This window comes from Corapipo altera, unplaced genomic scaffold (assembly GCF_003945725.1).
Source record: "Corapipo altera isolate COAL_440 unplaced genomic scaffold, ASM394572v1 62, whole genome shotgun sequence".
Classification (NCBI taxonomy): domain Eukaryota; kingdom Metazoa; phylum Chordata; class Aves; order Passeriformes; family Pipridae; genus Corapipo; species Corapipo altera.
Genome location: NW_020884894.1, coordinates 12563518 through 12585522, shown reverse-complemented (window position 1 = coordinate 12585522; position 22005 = coordinate 12563518). Strand labels below are relative to the sequence as shown.

At 39.8% G+C, this 22005-nt stretch overlaps 1 protein-coding gene across 5 annotated transcripts in view; it reads right to left on the bottom strand.

Moving 5' to 3' along the window:
* The window catches only part of ESRP2 (epithelial splicing regulatory protein 2), a 42554-nt gene that overhangs the window by 6957 nt on the left and 13592 nt on the right, over positions 1-22005 (bottom strand). For 2 of the 5 annotated variants that reach the window (XM_027646858.1, XM_027646861.1), the window contains exons 4-15: positions 15445-15558; positions 13556-13670; positions 12751-12849; positions 12587-12641; positions 11661-11771; positions 10704-10836; positions 10455-10497; positions 9663-9964; positions 8721-8942; positions 7229-7427; positions 5821-6013; positions 4615-4792 (exon numbers count right to left, since the gene is read on the bottom strand). In XM_027646858.1, the coding sequence (XP_027502659.1) occupies positions 4615-4792; positions 5821-6013; positions 7229-7427; positions 8721-8942; positions 9663-9964; positions 10455-10497; positions 10704-10836; positions 11661-11771; positions 12587-12641; positions 12751-12849; positions 13556-13670; positions 15445-15558 (1764 nt within the window). The remainder of the gene's footprint in view (positions 1-4614; positions 4793-5820; positions 6014-7228; positions 7428-8720; positions 8943-9662; positions 9965-10454; positions 10498-10703; positions 10837-11660; positions 11772-12586; positions 12642-12750; positions 12850-13555; positions 13671-15444; positions 15559-22005) is intronic. The other 3 variants (XM_027646862.1, XM_027646860.1, XM_027646859.1) reach the window with 2 other exon arrangements.

Genomic DNA, 22005 nt, shown 5'->3' with positions numbered 1-22005 from the left:
CTGGAATGGTTTGTGTGTCAGAGAGACCCCACTGGAATGGTTTGTGTATCAGAGCCTGCCTGTCCCTGTACCAGGTAATGCCTGTTCAAGCTGCCACTTCAGCCTTGCTTCCAGCATGGGAGGCAGCAGACAGAAACTGGAACCACTAATTTACCAGTCCCAGTCTAATAGATGGTTTCTCCACACAAGCAACACTTTCAGGTGGAAGATACATTTAGGACTAAAGCCAAACAAACAGCATTCTCTATTCTGAGAGCGTGGGGGTGAGCATAAAATAGTGTCTGTATTGCCAGATGACTTCAAATACCAGTAAGTGGGAATTCTATCCCCTTTCCCTTCCCTAGTCAAAATGTGCTATCCCTAGGATTGGCATACAGATGATGGGGTGTCCTTCTCAGACTACAAAGAGTCAGATTTCAAAAGGAACCCATAGGAAACAGAGAATACTTCTTTGTTTAAGCATGCATTTCAGAGAACAAAACCTAATCCCTAAAAAGTCAGTAACAATGAAATCAGCTGTCCTGACACAAGAGAGAAATGTTGCTAATGCCCTTGGAATTTAGCCATGCACCCACTTCCTTTCATTTCCTTATTACTGTTTTAAGCACAAGTCACCCTCCTCCCCTCCACTGACAAGCCTTGAATTCTGGGTCTCTGAAGACTTGGAGGATTAATATGCTGCAAAAGGTCTTTTTAACTGCGGACAAAAGCCACCAAAGCCCAGTACAGGTTGAAAGAACAGTATTTATTTTAAGCTTCTCTTACCTAAAAACATGTACACAAAAGTCCCTACATTTCCATTCTAGTCTTTTTCAGCAAATTCAGGAGGCTTTAAATAAAGTTCAGATTGTGCCCATGGTCCCTAAATCTTAGTCATCTTCTAGTTTATTTTTTCACTACTATACTTACAACTTACCTAAATAGCAGTCTGCTTTCTAAGAACTAATCCACAGGTTCTTTTTCAGGCAGGCATGAATTCACATTCATGCCAACCTCCAAGAGACTGGGCAAGTCCTCCGAAATGCATGCTGAATCCTAGCCAAGACAACAGCTGGGAACTGGCTTTGGGCAGCTAAGACAGGGGCACAGTTAAATTGCCTCTGCTTATTCATTAACCCAATGGTTCTTGTCACGATACCAACTGGGTCAGTATTTGCATTCTCACAGAAAAACAAACAAAAGAGTCAGTATTTGGAGACTAGAAATATTTTTCATTGATTCGTTCAGTGGCTAAGTAGTAAAATCCATAGAGAATTTAGCCATTAAATGTGAAAGAAAAAAAAAAAAGATATTTAAGTAAAAAAGTTTGTTCTGATACGCACTAACCTCACATAAATCCATGAGCACTACTACCCCTGTTCCTTCATTATTTACTTGAGTTTTCTCACTGCTTCTACAGCTGTACAGAGCGATGACCTAAAGGAACACCGAGGAGTCTTGTTGTATGTAATTAATATTTTTGTACCACTTCTTCTAGCAGGTGTTTTAGCACTTGTCAAAGCAACTACTGTCCCCCCCACTGAATTGCATAGTGAAGTCTCTGATTTTGTTGTTTTAGTTATTTTGGGTTTTGCTGTTTTTTCAATGTAGTTTTAGTTGGTTTGGATTTTGTTGTTGTTTTTTAGCTATGTATCCTTTAACTATGTATCCAGTATACAACTGGACTCAAATGGACTCAAATCAATGGTCCTGTTGCATTACAGTGCAACTAAAAAGCAGTTTAAGATGTATTACTGAATCAGAGAGTACTAACATTAGCTGTTTTGAAGCTTACAGTACACTACAATAATATACAGAAAGGTAATGGGGAAAATTACCATCTCCAAGATTTACTACTAAAATTTTTCACAAGTTTTTTGATTGTTTAATCCAAGTTACAATAAATAGAAGGAATTTTCAACAATAAAAACAAGAAAGCAGAACCATGAGAACAAATCAAGCTGCTGAAACACTAAGCAAGAGGCTAATGTTGATAAAATTAAACTAAAATTAAAATGCTGATCTGCAGACTTTTACATTATTTATTACTAGAAGCATGTACTGATGTTGAGACCAGCTTGTTGAAGCCCATGATAAGCAAAGTCTATCTCTGAAGAGGCAGGTCTGGTATGAAAGGTGCTTTCACTTAAGTAGCAACATGTCCACACATGCAGTATACAGAGCCCATGAAGACTGAAGGAAAAAAACAGAAGAGAATAAAGCAAGAACTAAAACTGAAACCCTGCTCCTTTCAGAAAAGGACATAAAAAGACAAAAATCACCCTTCAATCTCAGCACCTCCGATCTGGTTCCCAGAGCACCAACACTGAAGCCCATTGAACACCAACATCAATTAGCTCTACAGAGATTAAAACCACACCAAACCACTGATGATTATTAGGGGCTCACTTTATGAACAAGCAGAAGAATGATGTAATAAATCCTTGGGCAGCAGCAGAAAATGAAAAAATAATGTGAAGAAAGGGGAGGAAAAAAAGAAAAAAAACAAAGATTAGTTATTGCTCCAGAGATATAATTTTGTCCCATTACAGTAAGTCACCACGTCTTTTTCCCCTAAAGGAATGAGAGAGTATTAAACCAGCATTACCACACACAGGGTTCCAAGAACAATTCAAAAGAATTCCTTGGCTTCTTTATAAGATTTTGAACCCGATCTCATTTGGACAACATCTTCTAGAGAATCTGAAGAGGTGACCAATTTAATAACAGTAACTGATGATGACAGGAGGTTGCAGCAGCAGAACACAGTTTTCACCTTGTGGCAAAATTTCTATTCATCTAATCCTTTAACTGTGAACACCATGAACTGCTCTCCAAATGCAGAAAGAAGGAAAAGGGCAAACAGCACCAGACACAAAGTCCAGATTCACTAAACTAAAGATTTAGTGGGAAATAGAGCTACTAAAGATTGCCACTGACCTGTTCCATGCACAGACGGGTTCAGGCCACATTTTTCAAAGGTGCACTTGCTTACTTCTAGCTGAATTTCAGTTTCGAAAATAGGCTTCCCCACTTAAGGTTATAATACATCTACCATCTACCCACCAAAAACCCCAGTCAGCTGAAAAAAACTGCAAGGCAAAATATCAGTGCCTAAACAGCAAGATGAGTTATTATTACTGTTTGTGTGGAAATCATGAAAGCCACAAATAATTGAATTTGGTTTGAACTCTTTTCTGTTGAAGAAAAAGCACTTAAACCACAACAAATTTAGTTTCTTTTTAATCTTTGTCAAAATTTATCACACTTCTTATGTGCTAATCTTCAAATTTTTCCACTAAAAAACTGAGTATGTAAAACTGTTTTAAACAAATGTAACATTTGAAAAAGACACAACAGGTAGAGCACTGCATCTTCCAAGTACTGAAAACTTGGAACATACACATTTAAGCATCTGTTCTCAGTGTACATTCATTTACACAGTAGATGGTTGGCTCTACAAATTAAAGCTCATTGTTCTTTAAGAATCTTAAGGTAAAAAAAGAAATAAAAAAAGAAAACATACCATACCTGTTTCATATTAACTGCTGCTACGCCTCAAAAAGAATCCACCTGCATCCTACGCTTTAGCACTATCACTGTTACCCACCTTACAGAATGCTGAAGGACAAACATGCAAAACCTTTTCACACAAATCACTGGCAGTGGTTTGAGACCCACCAAGAGGATTTTACATCAGGGCTTCTGAGTAGTACCCAAAAGGGCAGAGCTGGCAGTTGTGTAAGTGCTGTTATTATCCACAGAAGTTAAATATGGACTGGAATATACCATATTCAATTATCTTTCTTCTTAATAAACTTGTGATGACAAAACATGATTATAGATACAATATCCTCTGAGACAAAGGGCAGAAGACATGAAAGGACCCATTCCATGAATTCAAATAAGTGCTACTGGAAAAAAATGTTTGTACTTGGTGCTTCTTTTTTTAATTTATCAAGAAGACAAGTTTCTATACGTTTGCTCACTGAGAGCAGTCAGTCAATACATACTGACTGAAATTATCTATAGCATGTAGAATATTTGCTATCAGGACAAATAGTTTGGAGAATACAGTTTTCCTTTTGTTTGCAATGTAATGCAATTTTAATGGAAAATACTCTTGCCTGTGACCAAATTAGTCAGTACTTGAAAGAGTGTCTGACAGAGGCATCTGTCTTTCTCTTTTTGCAAGCAAGTCACCACAGCCAGCTCAGAGCCCTCTGTACTAGAAATTTGCTCTCAGCAGACTTTAACACTTAAGTCTTGAAGGACAAACATTGGGCCTACCTAAGGCTCCCACCAAAAAGTGGTCAGGACTGAAAGCTTTTGGCAGCTCCCCACCTTCCTCTGGCAGCCCCTTCCCAGTCCTACTCACAATGGGGCTCTGCACTTTCTTGCTCTTCAAACTCAAATCCTAAACCTAGACACTAAATCACTGCTTTCTAATTGGGATATGTTTATTATATAAGAAATAAGGCAAACTGTGTGCTACACTTTGGTCTGGCAGTTAAATATGGAGCCTGCACACTCATTTGGCAGATTCCAAAAGCACTCACTCGGCTCCGTCTGATCTCCACTGATCAAGACTTGAAGGTCCAAATACAATGGCAAGCACAGGAACTGCAAACTAACCTGGTAGCCCTGGAAGAAGCTGAGTATCTCCTTCATTCCTGTGTTGTATGGCAAGCCCTGCATCCGGACCAGCGCTCCAGGCTGGGGCAGGATCGGAGTGTGGGTGGCAGTGGCAGCAGCAGCTACAGCTCCTGGAGGAGCTGCAATGTACCCCACTGTGGTAGGAGACACTGGAGGACTGAAACAGAAAGAGGGAGCAAAATTGTTATGAAAACCAGTAGCCAGTTCTAGTTCTTGGAATAGGTAAAGATGAATCTGAAAATTTAAGTCTGAAAGTAAACCCCAATACCACAGAAAATCAAACAGCCCTGATGTGGATTGCTCTGTGATTTTCTTAATTTCTCTTCAGCATCTGATAATCTATTTTTAGAGAAAGGAGGGAAAGAAAAATAGCTAACATTTGTAGTTAAAGACATAAGGAGTGGTACTTGTTATTTCACGGGGAGAACAAAAAATAGCTGCAGAAGACTTAAAAATAGTTAATAATTTCCTAAAGAAAAAAAGAGAGGGGTGTGTCATAATATCAAAAGCAGGCAAATGCCCAAATCTGGCATTTCTGAGCCACAAAATAGCGATGAGTTAGCATCTCCAGCTCTGGTCAGGACCCATCCAGCAAGTTACCACATACTCAAGCTAACAAGTGTCACAAGCCTAGGAACTACCAATGAACAAGCTATTTCCCCACGGACCCAAGCACCAGACTGTAGTGACTCATGCTGATACCATCTCTGGGAAGGGAAAAGGTGGAGATCTGCTTTGCTTTCACATGTAAAAGTGTTCTTTGGTCTCAGTGATACACAAAATCAAAACTAGTACACGCCTAGGATGAGCCTTTCAGTATGGAAACAGCATTGTAAGTAAAAGAACAAACTAAGAGATGAGTGTGTAGAGGCATTTATTGACCCAGCTTCTCTCCTGGCCAAGAAATAGAACTGCCTTGATGACATTGCCCCAGTGCCAAAAAACCCTGTTAAATATTAGACCAACATTATCATGAGATTCCAACAGAACCTACAGAAGAGACGAACTTCACTGCAAGGCCACAGAGAATCAGTTAAAATGGTTACTGCCTCTGCTACTAAACATCGAGTTCCCAGGACCACCCACCCCAGAAGTACAAATTTAAGGGCTGTTTGCAAGTGACCACCCAGTTGCCTGCTGCACTGAGATGAAAGGTCAAGAGAAGCAGTTAAATCTTGGGGTTACCTGGGATAGTAAGCTGTGTAATTCATATAAAGTTGAGCAGCCTGAGCTGGGTAGTAGGTAACAGCTGGAGGAGCAGCTGCAGAGGCCTGGGGAGTCCTGGTGGTTGGCAAGAGGGCTTGTGGCTGGTACAGTGCTGCCTCTGCTGGAATCACAGCTGCTGTCTGGAAAGCAGCATAAGCTGGTGGAGAGAGACCTAAAACCAAACCAGGACACGGCAGCAAAAAGCAATCAGAATGGAGGTCTCTAGGATGTGTAATTCCTTTCCTACAGCAATGTGTTATAATTGATTAAAACCATCTGGGCATGATAGATAAACACCTGAGCAAAGACTTGTCTCTAACCTCTCCCCTGGAGACCCTTGCTGTGTCACCATGAATGACAACTGGAACACTTGGAATGAGTAATTCCTGAAAGTTCACAACTGCTAGAGCTGAGAAGTCTTGTCCACATGTAAATGGAAAGTAGGGAACTTGAGAGTTATTCAAAGAAAGCATAAAGCCATGTGCATAGAGAAAGCAGGCGTGCACACCAACACACCCTCATTTTTTCTAACAGAAGTTGTACTCTGTGGGACAAAAGTATCAAAATAGGAGCTACACATGGGCATCCATAACTGCTGACCATGAATCTTCTTCATGTATAAGCTTCCTGTGGCTTCAAAAAGTATTTTTAGGATATATCAAATGAAAAAGAGAATAACCCACTAGATCACTAGTCTGATGCATTTTGACGAACAATTACCTAATTTGTATAGGAATATTAAGCTTAGCTTGGTGTGCAGTCAGATTTTTATATACTATATTTGGCAGCTTTTTACTCTTTTGCAAATACATGTCAGTATCTGCTTTGTGATTTGGTAGTGACACTAATTAGAACAGTACAGTAAAGGTCCATTTTAGTTCCTCAATAATGTTCACTGTAATTTTAAAATAAAAGAATTAAAATCCGTCTAACTTCACCACTCTGTAGTCTGTTAGTATATCAATCCAATGGGTGTTTTCCTTCAAAAATAAGCCCAAAGAGTACCTTCTCAATGCTCTAAGGCAAGATAGCAAGAGCACTCATCGGCAGCTAGAATATAGAACTTCTCCCTATTTTAAAAATCCCCTAATTGCAAGTAGGTTTCACTACAGGCAAGTCTACTGCAGAGCTCAGAAGAACAGTACACCCATCAAAAGCAAAGTGTGCAACAATTTCACTGGCAAGGCCTTGCTGCCCTCTACTCATCACCGAAAATACAATAAAAACGCCTCTGATCAGTCCCGTTATTGCCCGAAGGGAACAATTCCAATCTCAGCATGTATATTGATCATGGCAAAACCCGAGTCAAAAGGTGAAAGGCCACAAGCTTCAGCACCTACCACATGTCAGCCTTTAGCAGCAGAGAGCAGAAGAATTGGAGACTTACATGGTAACTTACATGGCGGTGGGGATAAGCCACTACGATTTAAAGTGCCACCCATTAAAACAAAGTTCATCTCCTCTCCTGAACACTGGAATACTTCCACATAACGGTCCTTCATCATTTTTTTGTGACATTTTTGAGCCACCATAAAGGCTTTGTCAGCAGATTTCATTTGGATAAAAGCATCACCTGATGGTCGTCCCTAGGGGGAGGCAGGGAAATAATTGTAAGTCAGTCTGTTGTTAAAACACCCAGATCACAAGAAATGCGGAAAGGACTAAGATCAAACATCTACCAAAAGTTTGTATTGCTCTTCCTCCTCTGGCACTAATGACTACTGACCCAACAATTATTTATGGGAGCAGAAAAATCAAGACACATGCCAGCAGTTCCCAGTTAACACAATGCTTCACTCTTCTGCAGAAAAAACCAGAGAATCATGAAGCATGGAAAAAAAAGTTTGGAGGTCTCTAATCCAAAGGCTGCTCAAAGCATGACAAACCTTCAAGTTATATCAGGCCACTCATTGTCTTCTCCACTTGATATCTGAGGATCTCCAGGGGTGGAGATTCCACACTATCTCTGGGAACCTGTTTGGGTGCTTAGCTAATTTCTCATTGTGATTTTGTTTTTTCCTTTTCACCTAAATGGGATTTTTCTTGATGCAATTTATAAACACTGTCCCTTATTCTTTTGCTGTGAAGCTCTAGGAAGAGTCTGGCTTTGCCTTCCCTGCAACTACTTTTTAGGAACAACAGTATAAAGCTCCAGATCCCTCAGTAAAGTCCATAGCTACATCAGAAATTGATTTCCAGGTCTGATTTTCTGCAATCTGACAGATATAGTTGTATACATAAAATACTAAAAATTTCCTTAACCAAAAAAAAAAAAAAAAAAGGAAATCAAAACAAGTATAGTCGACCTGTTTCATTTGTTTTCTTTAATACCTCAGTATTTCTGTGGTTGAGAGTTTATTTTTAACACAAGGCAACAGGGAAAAATATCCCTATGATCATGTCATTAAAATATACTCAAACCACAATTTTTAATTATCAACTTCCTTTAAAGCCTGAGAAATCTCTACTCAAATTATAAGTTAGGAAAACCTAATTTTGACACAAATACCACTCAAACAAGACAGCAGGAACCCTGAGGCTGACAGAGCAGCTATGCCATCTAATAAGAGACATTTCTCTCTTGTATATCTCCAGCACCTCACTGAAACATAAGAACCATTTCAACAGCCTCCAGGGTAAGGTTATCATTATAAGAACAGGCTTCATCCTCCCCAGACTGATGCATACACACATACAGAGAAAGAAAAGCAAGTCTGTATGTAAAAGGGGAAGAGAAAGGAGGAAAAGAGACAAAGAGAACATTGTGTTTTCCCAAAGTTAGAGAAGACTGAAGCACAGTCAGGATCAGCTAAGCTGCCCTGACTTCCAACTCCATTCAGACACTGGCAGGTCAATCCTCCCAGGCAAAGTGCTGTTACCTGTTGATTAAGGACCATGTGAACTCCATGGGGCTTGATGTCACCGGTGGCGTCTCCCATGAATTCCAGGATGTCGTCGATGCCCGCGGTGTAAGGGAGCCCTCGGAGCCGCACACAGTCCCGGACACTGCCCGTGGCAATGGTGTAGGGCGGGGGGATGACTGGGATGATGGGAGCTGGCAGAGTTGGGATGAGAGGTGTTGACATATATCGATTAAGTACCTGTTGGGGAAAAAGCACAGCGACAGATTTACACATCATCTCAGCACAGACCAATTCTCACAGTACTATTTCCAACAGCATAGAAAAAAACCCTTCTTAAACCAAATTACTGCTGTTACTTTCCCGTTGGGCATTTGAAAGCTTCAAACTCAGAAAGGGAGAAGGAAAGGCTAACAAATTCAATTTGGTAGACCCTAATAACAGACTTTTCTAATCTCAATATGAAAAGGGTTAAAAGCCAATTACAGTTGATTTTATAATATCTGAAACCACATTTGTGCTAATAAATCAGTATTGTCACATACAGTTCTTAGTTAAGTTAGGGTTAATTAAAACAAGTCATTTTAAAAGAACTGAGACCTGAAATAACCAATAAGTAAAAATACGAGCTCTAATTTATTCATAAAACCTGACTGGTTAAGTGAGAGTGCTCGCTTTTTTAACCTGAGTGCTCATCTCCAAGTACAGAGCTTCTGAAGAAAACAAACAAATAAATAAGAACTGTGAGAGACTTCAATCTCAGCATGTCCTGTTGACTCATTCCCAAATGACAAAGTGAAAATATGATGTGTTAGGGTTTACTGCTGAAAAACATTTTCAGTGATGATTATCACAAATAAACACACTCTACTGAAAGAGGTACCAAAAAAGAGGCTACAGCTTTAGTTTTGTCAAAAGGGATTCTTCTTAGTTTTGAGTCTCACAGCCAATAGTTACAACCTGTTGGACTTCTGCTGCTGTGCTCCTGAAGAGTTCTATGTAACGTTTTCCAAGTATTTCTTTGTGCTTTTTAAGTGCACTTTGTGCATATTCTTCACAGGAAAATAACACAAATGCATCTCCTGTGGGCCTGCCATCTGGGTACTTGACAAAGAGAAGTCCCTCTTTCCCTCCTGTGACTGGGCACTCGGGCCCCAGGAACCCCAGGACATCCTCCTGTGTAGCAGTGAATGGAAGGCCTCTCATCCGGATGATAACTTGGTTCTCCTTGGATAAGAACTGGGCCACTTCATTGGAGGTGCCTGGTGGACAGAGAACAGCACATGGTCATGCTGGTCACTTCTGTGAGACAGAGCAGTGGCAAAGCAGGAAGAAAAAGTACAGTAGGGGAGTAGAGAACAACAAACCCACAGAAGACCTGAGGCACTACTAACTCTCAGCAATCTATTCTGAAGTGAAAATCTCCTACCCTGCAAGTGTTTTATGTTTAATGAAATTGGAACAAAGATGAGATTAGTGTGAACTTATACAAATCCACACAGGTGCCTCCAGTGCAAGAGCTCATCTTCCTCCCAGACAGCAAGACCTGCCCGTGAACATCACAGCCCCAATGCTGACAGCTCACTTTCAACCACGTCAAAACAGAACTTGACAGGGTCAATTATTCTTGTAAGGCAAAGCAGGAGAAGCTACTTCATTGTCTATTTGCATCCTCAGCCAAGAAAAAATATCAGAACTAGAACAACATTCCTATGGACTTAAGTAATGACACTGAACTCCAGCATCACTTACCTCCTGCAATTTTTAAGAATTCCTCCCCAGTTGCTTTGTAAACCTTAAAGAGAAAAAGAAAGAACAAAAAAACCCTACATGAAAATCACAACATTCAACTCTAAACAACACACAAACTCTTTCACAAGCCAGAGAATGGTATTTTGGTACTTAGAGCAAAACAGAAGGGCAGTTTGTTCTTATTTAAAACCATGGCCTAAAATATTCACGTTGCCCTCCAAAGATTTATTTCAAGTCACAACTTTTTACCTCAATGTATCTGCTGCCCATGTGATGCTTATGCCTTTCCAGTGCAAGGTCTCTCTGTTCAGAATTGACAAACCGAACTAAGGCCTCCCCATTTCTTCTTCCTTGGGAATTCAGACAAAGAGCCACACCACCTCTGGAAGGCAAAACCAACAAAAATAAACTTAGTTTGACTCTTTAATACAGATAATACACTAATACAAATAATTGGGTAAGAATAGTAAAGAAATCAGACTTTAATGTGAAGGTTACAGATTGAAAAAGAAATTGCTACTATCCACAACTTAATTTCATTTTTGATGCAACAAGATTATACTTTAAAATCTACTCCACCGAGATCATGGATCTCAGGTTGCACCACTTTCTCAGCTTCCATGAAAATGTAAGTTTGCAAGCCCTTCCTATCACCTCACAGATGCAGATTTTTATTTCCTCAGAACTCTAAATAAAGAACTCTGTTTTCTCAGTGTTAAGAATCCAGAATATATACTGACAGATATGCTAAACTAAACTTACTTTCTCTCTCTATATATATGTATACACACGTACATCTATACAGAGGTGTACACACGAGTCATATGAAAATTTCTTCCAAACAGGGAATCTGGCCTGTTTAGGAGGTATAGCAGAACACTGAAGAGCTGGCACAAAATTAAAGTTTTTATTGTACTCTGGACTCTGCTTTGATTAATGCAATAGGAGTTTCTCCCTTTAGATCCCAGCAATAAATGAACGTATGTTGGTTTTCAACTGATAAGTCTCTCAAAACTCTTTCTCACACACTTAAGGCTGGTAAACCTGTTTATTTATCATGACCACAGGACAGGAAGGGGCCAAATGGGAAAGACAAGTGGAAGTGACTACTCTAGTGGGAAGTCTGGGGGATGTGTCAAACAACTATTGAAGGAACCTGCTATTAAAGACAAAGAGACAAAGCAAGGCGAATTCTTATTATCTTACTTGGCAATATTGAGACCTTTGAAGAATCGAGCAATATCTTGGTCTGAAGACTGCCATGGCAAACCTCTGGCACGTATTACTGTCTCACTGTCCACAGTTTCAGATTTACTACTACACAGGAAAAAAAACAAAGCCAAAGTAAGCTTGAATCTAGGTTTTCCACGATCTTACCAAATTTTGGACTGCAACTGATTTAACTGTAAATTGAGAGTATATTTCCTGTTGAGACTCTTCTATTTCTATTTTTCATTTCAATAAAGAAAGGAAAGATGGCTGGGATTATTCTTTTATATATACACAACACTGAAGAGATGCACTATTCTTGTCACCACATTGCAGTTCCTTAAGTTAAAAAAATTAGGAAAACTGGTTTAAAGTAAAGTAATAAGGAACTGGATTAATTTTTTTTGAAAAATCTAACAATCCAAGATAGATGAATACAGGGCAGTCCTAAATATCAGTACAAATTACTTATGCCTAAAATGCTTCATTCTCCAGTCACCGCAATATATTTGAAAATAAAGAACATCCTGTTTCTTTTCTCCCTAAACCCAGCACACACCACAGCATATAAGACTCTTTCAGGAGCAGCACACAGCTTAGCTGCCTATAGGGTGCACTGGCCATTACCCTGTTGACTCAGGGAAAGTTCACAAATATTTCCTCACCACTGGGTAAGATAAGCCAGCCTCACTGCCATGCAAACCAGCAGCAAGAGAACAAAGAGCATTTAACTTGCAGTGACTTTAAAGAGGCTAAAGTACAGCATCCAACGTGCCAGCTCCAGTCTGTCCACACCAGACTGATTGCTGAGTACCTCATTACTGTTCTCAGGAGCCAATCTGCTTTCACAGAGGGAAATATTCACAAGCCTTCCTTACTGTAGACAAGACCCATCTTTGCTTGTAAACAACTGTGACACTTACCAAGGGCCTGTTTCATACTTGTGTTTCACAGTTTCAGGCTCAGTAAATAGGTGATCTGCAACAAAACAAAGCTGATATATAACCAGGGTCAGAGACTACTTAAAATGACACTCCCAATTCTTTCAGAAAAGAAAGATTTCTTTCCTTATAAATAGTTCACTTACTACAACCTTCAGAGAGCATGCTGAAAATGATGGCCACCATGGTTTTCACTTGCCACACGCCAAAGTCCTCCTCTGCTTCATCTGTCCCTAAGCCTAGATCTAAACAGGTGATTATAGAAAATAACAGACTTGCACAACTGTTTGGAAACAAGTTATAAGGCTTTCCTGATATTAACACAGAACTGGTAATCAAATTTACTTGTCTTAGCAGGGACATGTGAACATTAGACATGTTACTCTGCTCATAAACTGGTTAATATTCACTTTAATGGTCAACAGTCTGAAAACTATTAAGAGCTTACATAATTTCAGTGTTTACAGTTTAAAAAAAATAGCTAAATAAGTTCCCATCACTTAAAACATAATAACTTCAACCACATTCAGGTGGCCCACAGGAATACTCCTAATTTGAATTTAGATGTAGAGTATTGTTTGGGTTTTGGTTTTGTTTTAAACTCAGTTCAGTCGAGATTATGCAAAAGAACTACTATTATATGCAAACAGTAGAAACTTGTAGGTCATCTGGTGCTGAAAAGGCCACTGACAGCTCAGCTTTTGCTTTAAGATCCAGTATCAATGCAAGTTACTAAATATGATTTAGAAATCAGTGTTAGACTCAAACTGGAGGAAAAAAATTACAAGCAGAGCTCCCCCAACACATGCTGCTTTCACATTCCTTTCACTTTACCTGTGAGTTTTTAAAACCCACATCTTAGTTTAGAAGAATAAAGCCTGTAATTATCACAGGCATAAAATTTGAGGAAGCATAATTGATTCTGAGATAAAAGCTGCAGCATAAGGATACATTCTGCCATGGTCTTGATGGTCTGATCCTTCCCGGCGGCTGAACTGGGGTAGCAAGAGCGGAATTCTTTGCGCAGGTCGTAGAAGGAATAGAAGCAGTCTGACAGCAGCAGGTTCTGCAAAGAAGGCAAAAGGGTTGTTTTGTACACACTTTTCCTTTACATTTCCATTAATATTTCCGGACTGAATGAGGCAGTCTCAAAAATCATATAGTTGCATGTCACCAGCTTGTCTGTGATTGAGCAGTTTGGTTCCTTTGGAACACAGTTCAAAAACCACAGCTGTACAGAACTGGATCTCTAGATGAGCAAATCCAAATAGCTTCTGGGAGGCAGACCTGTGCAAAACAGCTGAAGAAGATGGCTGGAAAAAATATTTTAAAATATCTAGGTTTTGCTGTTTAATATTCCTGTTTAGGACACTATTTTCTCTTTTGCAGCTACACTGAGAAGCAGAATTGTACCCAAACATGATGACAAAGTTAAAATAACTATTTTTACAGTACACAAAATATATTTCAGCAACTTCAAGTTATTTTTTCATCACTGTTGTGTACTGGGTAAGAACTTTAATTATATAACACTATTAAACAAATGTTTAAGTAGCCCTTTACTCAGGCATTAGCTTATTTTCTCAAAGAATAAAAAAAATAACTTGGTCTAAATTCTCCACTTCCTCCCTCACTCTCCAACTGCTTTACCAAATAAAGCAGTTGTAAACAATGAATTAAGAAAAGTCACAAGGTAATGCTTTTTAGAATTGTAGGAATAGCAAGAGCTGAGGTCTGAGGCTTACTAACAATGTGCAGAGAGAACAACTTGCAAATGAAAAAGTATTGAAGGAAAAGAAAAAAAAAAAGAACAAAGAGAAAGAAATGCAGTACTAAGAGACTCAACATTTGATACCAGATTGACATCATTTGTCCACACCAGATGCATTCCTTGATCTGGTGTGGAGAATTATTTCTTCCACAACATCACAGTTTGTTTAAGTTTAGTCCATTTGTTTCAAGAGGGAAGAACAAAGAACTACCCCCACAAAAACATACCAGTGTGTTTGAATGACAAATATAATTCCTGTTTCCTTACTTACCTCATCCCTACAGAAACATGTGCTTTTCATAAAAAGTCAGTGTTAAGTTTTAGTACAACACAAACACCAAACTAATACTCGTACACCAAACTAATACTCGTAGAAACTCGGCATGAGCCAATACTCTTCTATAGAGAAGAAAACCCTACAACTGGTCAACTCCTTCCATGTCAGCAGCTCTCGTTCCTGGGGGGTTCCTGTGGGGTTCCTGCAGGCTGTCAAACAGGCAAACTCAAGACCCACCACCTTACACAAAGCCAAGAGCTGTAGCTCTGCCTCCTGCTGAATAAATGCTGCTGGAGAACCCCCGCCATTCTCCAGGCCAAGGACTGCCTGCATGCTGCCCCTGCACAGGGCACTGCCACAGGGCTCCCACTGATTTCAGAGCTTGGGAGAAACCTATGGCCCTGCACCCAATCTGGGCTTTACACAAGCCTAAGCAAAGCAACAATTCTCCATCACTTCTGCTGAGATCAGATCGGGACCTTTGTTTCCACTCCTTGAGACACAAAATTTAAAGTACTTGTACTGTCATTGTCTCTGTCCTGTCATTCCTAATTTTCCTCTTCATTATGCTCATCTTGGAGTCCAGGTACTATAACTGACTTTCAAGAGCAAGTGCCAAGAATAACTACTTTGCTACTCCCTTGAGACTGGGAAGGAACCATCTTAAATAGTCTTAAAACACTGTCGTTCACAAGGTTGAATTGAGTGGTTCCCCTCAAACTCACACAAGCTATTTTCTTTGATGTCTTTAAAACACAGTGCTGCCTTTTTGCATCAGTTCTGATCTCATACCTTTTTGGATGTTTCTGGGTGGAGGACTTGTCGAATGAGTAACTGGCCATCACTGCAGAGTGTGTAAGAGCTCCTTCCAAGTACTTTCAAATCACTGGATACCAGTTGACTAAACTGAAAAACAAAGTGATAAATTTCATTGTATTGACTGAGAGACATAATTTCATTAAACAAGCACATACCATTATTCCAGCACTTTTACTTTTTTTTTTTAGGATAAAGTAATTCAGCACTTTGCAAAAGTTTTTAAAAAAGACATGATGGAGAACAGACATGGGCTCCTGATAAAAGTAAGCAATAAATGCTATGCTTTTGTGCAATAGAAAATGAGAACACCCAGAGTATAATAAAAAGACCAAATAGGAAGATAAGGTCGGGGTATTATATTGGTAATGTACAAAGCCTAAACTATAATAGAAGTTATTAAATATTTGAAAGAATTTTCAAGATTAATCCCAATACTGATTAATCCCATACTGATTTTGCAATACCTTTTCTTCAGTTTTGGCACCTTTGACTTTGGTTATTGCCTTAATAATTTATTTTTTTAACTTCAAAAAGAAAAAAGTTACCCATCAGGATTTACTAATGTTTCAAAAGTAATATGCTAGGAATAGCAATAGATCATGGCCTAATACCTTCAAAAGTGAAATTATAATGAAGTCAAATCCAAGCCAGTTAAAGTTCTTGGTATATATATATGGAGATACAGAGCTATGAACACTAGATAAAACAAAATTATTCCCTACCTATAGGATGGATAATCCCCAGCAGCTTACTTCTCAAGAGGAATGATCTTGTTCAATGTTAGTTTCCATCCTTACACAAGTTTCCAACCTTTTTTTACTCCATACCACTGTTAAAATTCCTTGCTCATAAGAGCCAACTACCATATTATGGTACCTACATCATATCAGTAAACAGTAGCTTGTTAACTAACTTTCAAGGGGACAAATATAATTATTCTAAGCTTCCCTCTTGATGCTACTCCCTCCGAGGAAAGCACCACCTCACAAACAAAGCAATAATTATCATCACGATGCAGCAGCCACCCAGTGCTTTCAGCAACAGCTTACAACTCCAAAACAACCAAAAGCAAATTACAAGTTGACTTGAAACTCAGACAATATCTTTGTGTTGTCTTTTAACCTGAGTATGGGGAGAAAAGAGAGTAGCATTGTTTTATCATCAACACATGTGATGCTTTCCATCATTCCAGTCTCTGCTCAGGAAAGCCCATGTCCTAATGATCCCACAGCTCCACAATCCAGGGTGAACAAACACAAATGATCCCAATGATCCCACAGCTCCAGAATCCAGAGGGAACAAACGCTGCAGACTGCATCCCAGAGGGAAGGGCTCTGCCAGGGACAGAGTGTGTCTTCAACGTGATTTAGAAGGAAGGAGCACAGACATGATTACCCAGGCTTTATTTCCAAATAACTGCTCCAATGCAATCCAGGCCCTTTTCCAGGCTGGGGCAGCTCACCAGCGTTCCACTACCATTCTGAGCTCAGAAATCCTGTAGAAGTGGGTATTACACAGCAAAACAGAAAACTGAGGGCAGAGCTGGGTAAGGAGAGGCACATAAAATGAAGTTATTTAATAGCAGAGAACATATTTGAAACTATAAGAAGAGAGAAATATCTCCCCCCTAAAAAACCCCTTTACAGTGCAATTCTTTGCACACTACCAAAACATGCAGAAAGAACACATCATACACACATTCAAAAAAAAAAAAAAATCAACCAACCCAAGCCCTTGCAGATTCAGAAAGCCAGTTTCCTCTTAATTGCTAGTACAGGTTTGCATTCCTACCACATGTTGAAGTCTTGAAGAACCTGAGGCTATAAAGCAAGTCATTGTTCAAGGATGATTTAAAGTCAGAAAACTGAGATCTGAGAGTGCTCAAAATACCTCAGCTGATGTGTAAACACCAGAAAAAGAAGAAAATTCCAGTGGACTCAAAAGGAACCATTTCAGAAATGCAGTTCTCTGGACTGCCACAGTCACAGACCAACAACAAATATTCTCTCTACAATAACATACATGAGGAGATTTGCCTTCTCACTAAATGCAGCAACTTATCACTTTCTGTTTTAACTTCTGGGCACAGTAAAGAGCAAATATTTGTAAAAAGGGATTGGAAATGGTGATAGGAATCAGCTCCCAGAAGGCATATGTGGATTCTCCCCAAAAGGAAGCAGAATCTTCCTGATGAAACATAATAAAATACTCCCCAAATCTTCAACTTCATACCCTGTGCTTCTGAAAATGCTCAAGAGACAATAACAAAAGTGCAGTTAGAGAGCTATTTTGGTCAGATACAAGAAATCCAACCCACACAATTTGAAGGAAGCAACAGTTGTGTGCAGCCTCCTGCTATACAAACAAAACATAAGAACTGTAGTTCGAAAAGACTTGTATCAAGTTAGAAAACAACAAGAGAAAATGCTAGGACAAGGGAGGAAATGCTCAGGTCAAATGGTGTAAGTCAAGTTAGTATAAATTGGGACTGCTCACTGAAATATTTCTTTTTTTTTTTTTCCCCCATGTGCTGTTTCCCACACAACCTACAGCTGAAAAGACAGATACACAACACAGCTACTTTGAGAAGCCCAGAGTAAGAAGACACCAAAGTAGTAAAATATTGCATAAGGACACTAATAAGACCAGTATTCCAAGCATATTCAGGTTTAAAGAACTCCCAAGAGGCAGCATTAATTTTTATTTTTTTACTTAGCCGTAATATTTGCACTGTATATTTATTAAGCGTCAGGGACAACATTTGACACTGCAAACTCCTTTCCAATGGGACAACCAACATGTCAAAACAATTTTCTACTGCTCTTACTAGATGCCAGCAGCTTAAAGTGCTTTTGATAAACCTCCACAAGGTTGGCAGGCCTTGCTGAGAGCTTATTTAGAAACTTTTATTTCAAAACCAGCCATTTTCAAACTTTGGGGTGTACTGCTGCAGAAGAGGGCAAAAAGAGTGTGGGAAGAATAGTCAGGAGACATAAGCAGTCCTTCCCATCCAAAACAGCTTAACTATGGCAGGGGTTAACTGAGGAGAGAAAGAGGGAACAGTGCAAGCAGGTAGATTCACCAAGGAGAAGAGCATAGGGCAAAATAGGAAGCACAGCACTGCCCCAGAGGAATGACAGATATCTGAGACCAGCCTGAACCAGCTCCTTTCATCTGTGTGAGATGTCACCAAATTCTGCAAAGGTTGAGTACAAAAAGCATAGCAGTGGACTAGCTCAGGTTGTTCCACATTAGGCTGGACCTTCAAGTCTTTTAAGCAATAGATACACCCACCATATCACATGTGTGGAAGGTGTTAAAGCAATCAGGGCAGGGGTGTTTATTAAGCCACATTGTTAAGCACAACAGAAGCCACAGCAGTTAAGCAATTCAGCGTTCCTGACGAAAAGCCATTTTCAGCCTCCTTTCTTGCACCACAAGTTTCAGGCAGCATTTCAAAAACCAGCCTTGACCGGGCATACACCCAAATGTAGCAAGCTAAGGACAAGTTGAGACCAGTGCCAGATTTACATTACCTTTTCCTGTCTCACGTGTTGAACGACCTGTCCACAACTCTGTCATTTGGTAAATTCCATCCACATCTCCTTCACTCTCCTTATAAAAACCATCTCAGCTATTTACCTCCTGTCATTCACCTTCATCCTGCCCTCCACAGCACTCCCCCACTCTAGCATGAAAAGCTGCCCCACCTTAAGGCTTCCTCCAAGCTTCCACACCCTGTCTGCCCTGTTAATCTCCTCATAGCAGCGTTATACAGTGTTAATTACCACTGCCTGCATCTTGCAAGTAGCCCTCATTTCAACTGCAAGAACCAGTCTATTGGCATCACCTTCCACCTCTAGTGCTTATTCCACCAGATCAGTCTGTCCTGTAGAGAGCTCTGATGAGTCATTCCATATTTAAAGGAATATGTTCCATAACTCCATACCAAGATTAAAACTGAACAGAGAGAAGAGGAAGAACCAAACAAGCTGCTCTGTACATTTGTCTCCATGAAACCAAAAACAGTTCTAAGAGAAAAGGTGATGAGAGGGAAGGACAGACTTTGAGCACCAGTTTGAAAAACTGGCTAAACGTGATTTTGGTTGTGCAGCTGAGAGTACAAAGAAAGTGAAGAGACACGTTTTGCCAGCAGCAAAGCTGGATGAAAGCCAGCACAAGCTGCTGTGTTTTTTACAGATGAACCCCAAGGGACTGAAATGACAGCCCCCTTCGTGTTGCCTTAACTATACAAACAAAGCTATGAATCTTAGACAAATAAGAAAATTCTTCATTAAGCTCTTTCTATAGTTATGATGCACAAAACACTAAAATAAACCTCTGGATATTTGGATATTCCCATTTCCTTAACTAAAAATAGCTCTCATCCTTGAGAAAGGCCACTGCATCTGTGCCTGGCAGAGTAATGAAATACTGAGATAATTCAGACACAGAATGCATCCATGCTGTCAATGGTATCATTTATAAAACACCAAGGTACTCTAGGGGATTCTCTCTTTAAATCACCCCTGAGAAATAACAAAATTAGGCTGCTTCTTACTCATCAGACCTCCAGCAACTCCTAGTGAGTCTTCAAAATGTGATCCTTTCCTGCACAAAGTTCTTCTGTTTTACTTCTTTTGGCCCTACTGACCCATCACAGCTAACAGCACCAGGCAAGACACAGAATTATTCTCAGAGCTTCAGAATTAAAAGCATTTGCAATTTAGCCAGGTCTGGAATGCCATGCTAAAGCACAATATAAAATCCAGAAAACAGCTTAGCCTGTAATCCATGCTTAAGCTACATGTGAATCTATTCCCAAGTAGAAAGATGAGTTATTAGATTTGTTAAAAGTCTCTGCACAAAGAATGGTCCTCACAGTGTGGGGGTCTGGTTTCGAATTGGTGCCATCGACAAGCATGTCACTGAATTGGCCAGTTTGCCATTGGTGATTACACCATGGCCTAGTTTCTGCCAATCAGCATATCAAAAAGTGCTCATTTTGACTTCCATGCCATCTTTTGATTTAGATGGGAGAACAAATCACATCTGGTCCAGCCAAAACTGAAGACATGAGACAGATGATACTTGATTTGGCATAAAGCCTGTCAAGAGAATTTGAACAAATTTAACATTTTAGATCAATATTTTGCGAAACAAAACAAGTAAACCAAACAACACTAAGAAACCAAAACAAGCAAAAAACCCCACACACAACTTTTTCAGAAGTGACATCTTTGGTCATTATTAAAAGGAATACTTTCAGGAACAACTTAAAAGAAAAGTTATCTCTGCTCACCTAGGCCCATACATACCGATATATTCCCTTGAGCTTAAAAAACCTTCATATTGTTAAAACTAAACCACTATAGACAAAGTAAAAATAGACTCCACAGATCTGCAAAATCCACTGAGATGAAAAAAGTTTTATCTGAGGCAAACAAATGTGAACTGCTTACATCTCTTCTGCTCAAACCTGTGACTAAAGCCATACTGGTCATAACCATGGATGTTTTCCAGTCTTACTTGTATTAAAAAAAAAAAAAAAAAATCATTACTTATTAGACATTACTGTAGTTCATACCATTGGAGCTTTAGACTGTCTTTTAGGCTTTTGGCATGAGTCATTCTTTGCTTGTAGCAGAGCATATCACAATGATCTGTTTTCTTTCAGCTAAGAGCAGTGTGGAAAACAAAGGATAATCTCTAAAAAGGTCTCTGAAGATTTTTCTACTCCAGATTCTGCTTCAACAGGCAAACATACCGTAGTTCTTGCCTCAAAGCCTGATTTTATGCTAAGTCCTTTACAATTTATTGCCAAAGAATACCCAAACCCAATTATATAGTTGCAGGTGTGGTTCCTGGAAAGAAATCTCCAGCAGGTGAACACTGAAGCAGGCTGCTGAGAGAGGCTGCAGTCTCCATCCTTGAAGATGCTCAACACTGGACATGGTCCTTGCCAGCCTGCTCTAGTGCCCTTGCTTTCAGGGCTGGGCTGGACCACATCTATAGGTGGCTCCACCCTCAGCTCTGGTGGGACTGATCTCTTTGGACTCTGCTTTGCCTCCTCTGCAGCTCCACTGTCAGTGCCACCATAGTGTACCCATGGTGGGGTGGGGGGGTTGGGAAGGACATATTTTCTGGGATGGGAAGGAAAGTGGAGATCAAGAGCTGTGGCAGCCAAATCTCATTAACAGAACTTGTCTGCCACCAAAACATAGGAGAGATTGAATCATCACTGAAAAACATCATCCAGCAACCCTGAGGTCTGTCTGAAGACTTAAAGGATCTGATGCAGCACAAGAAAACCCAAGAGTAACAAGCCATGGCTTTGAGGTACAAAGCTTGCACACACACAACATACCACGACATGTCAACCCAGAGAAATATTTTCCCTTGGACTTGGTGCCTCAGATCCCACACGTGAGGGTTTCACATTTGTTTACAATACACTCCATGGGCCTTTTCTGTTCCTTCACTCTTCCACCTTGGTGATAATGTCAGCCTTATCCATGCAATGGAGGAATTTAA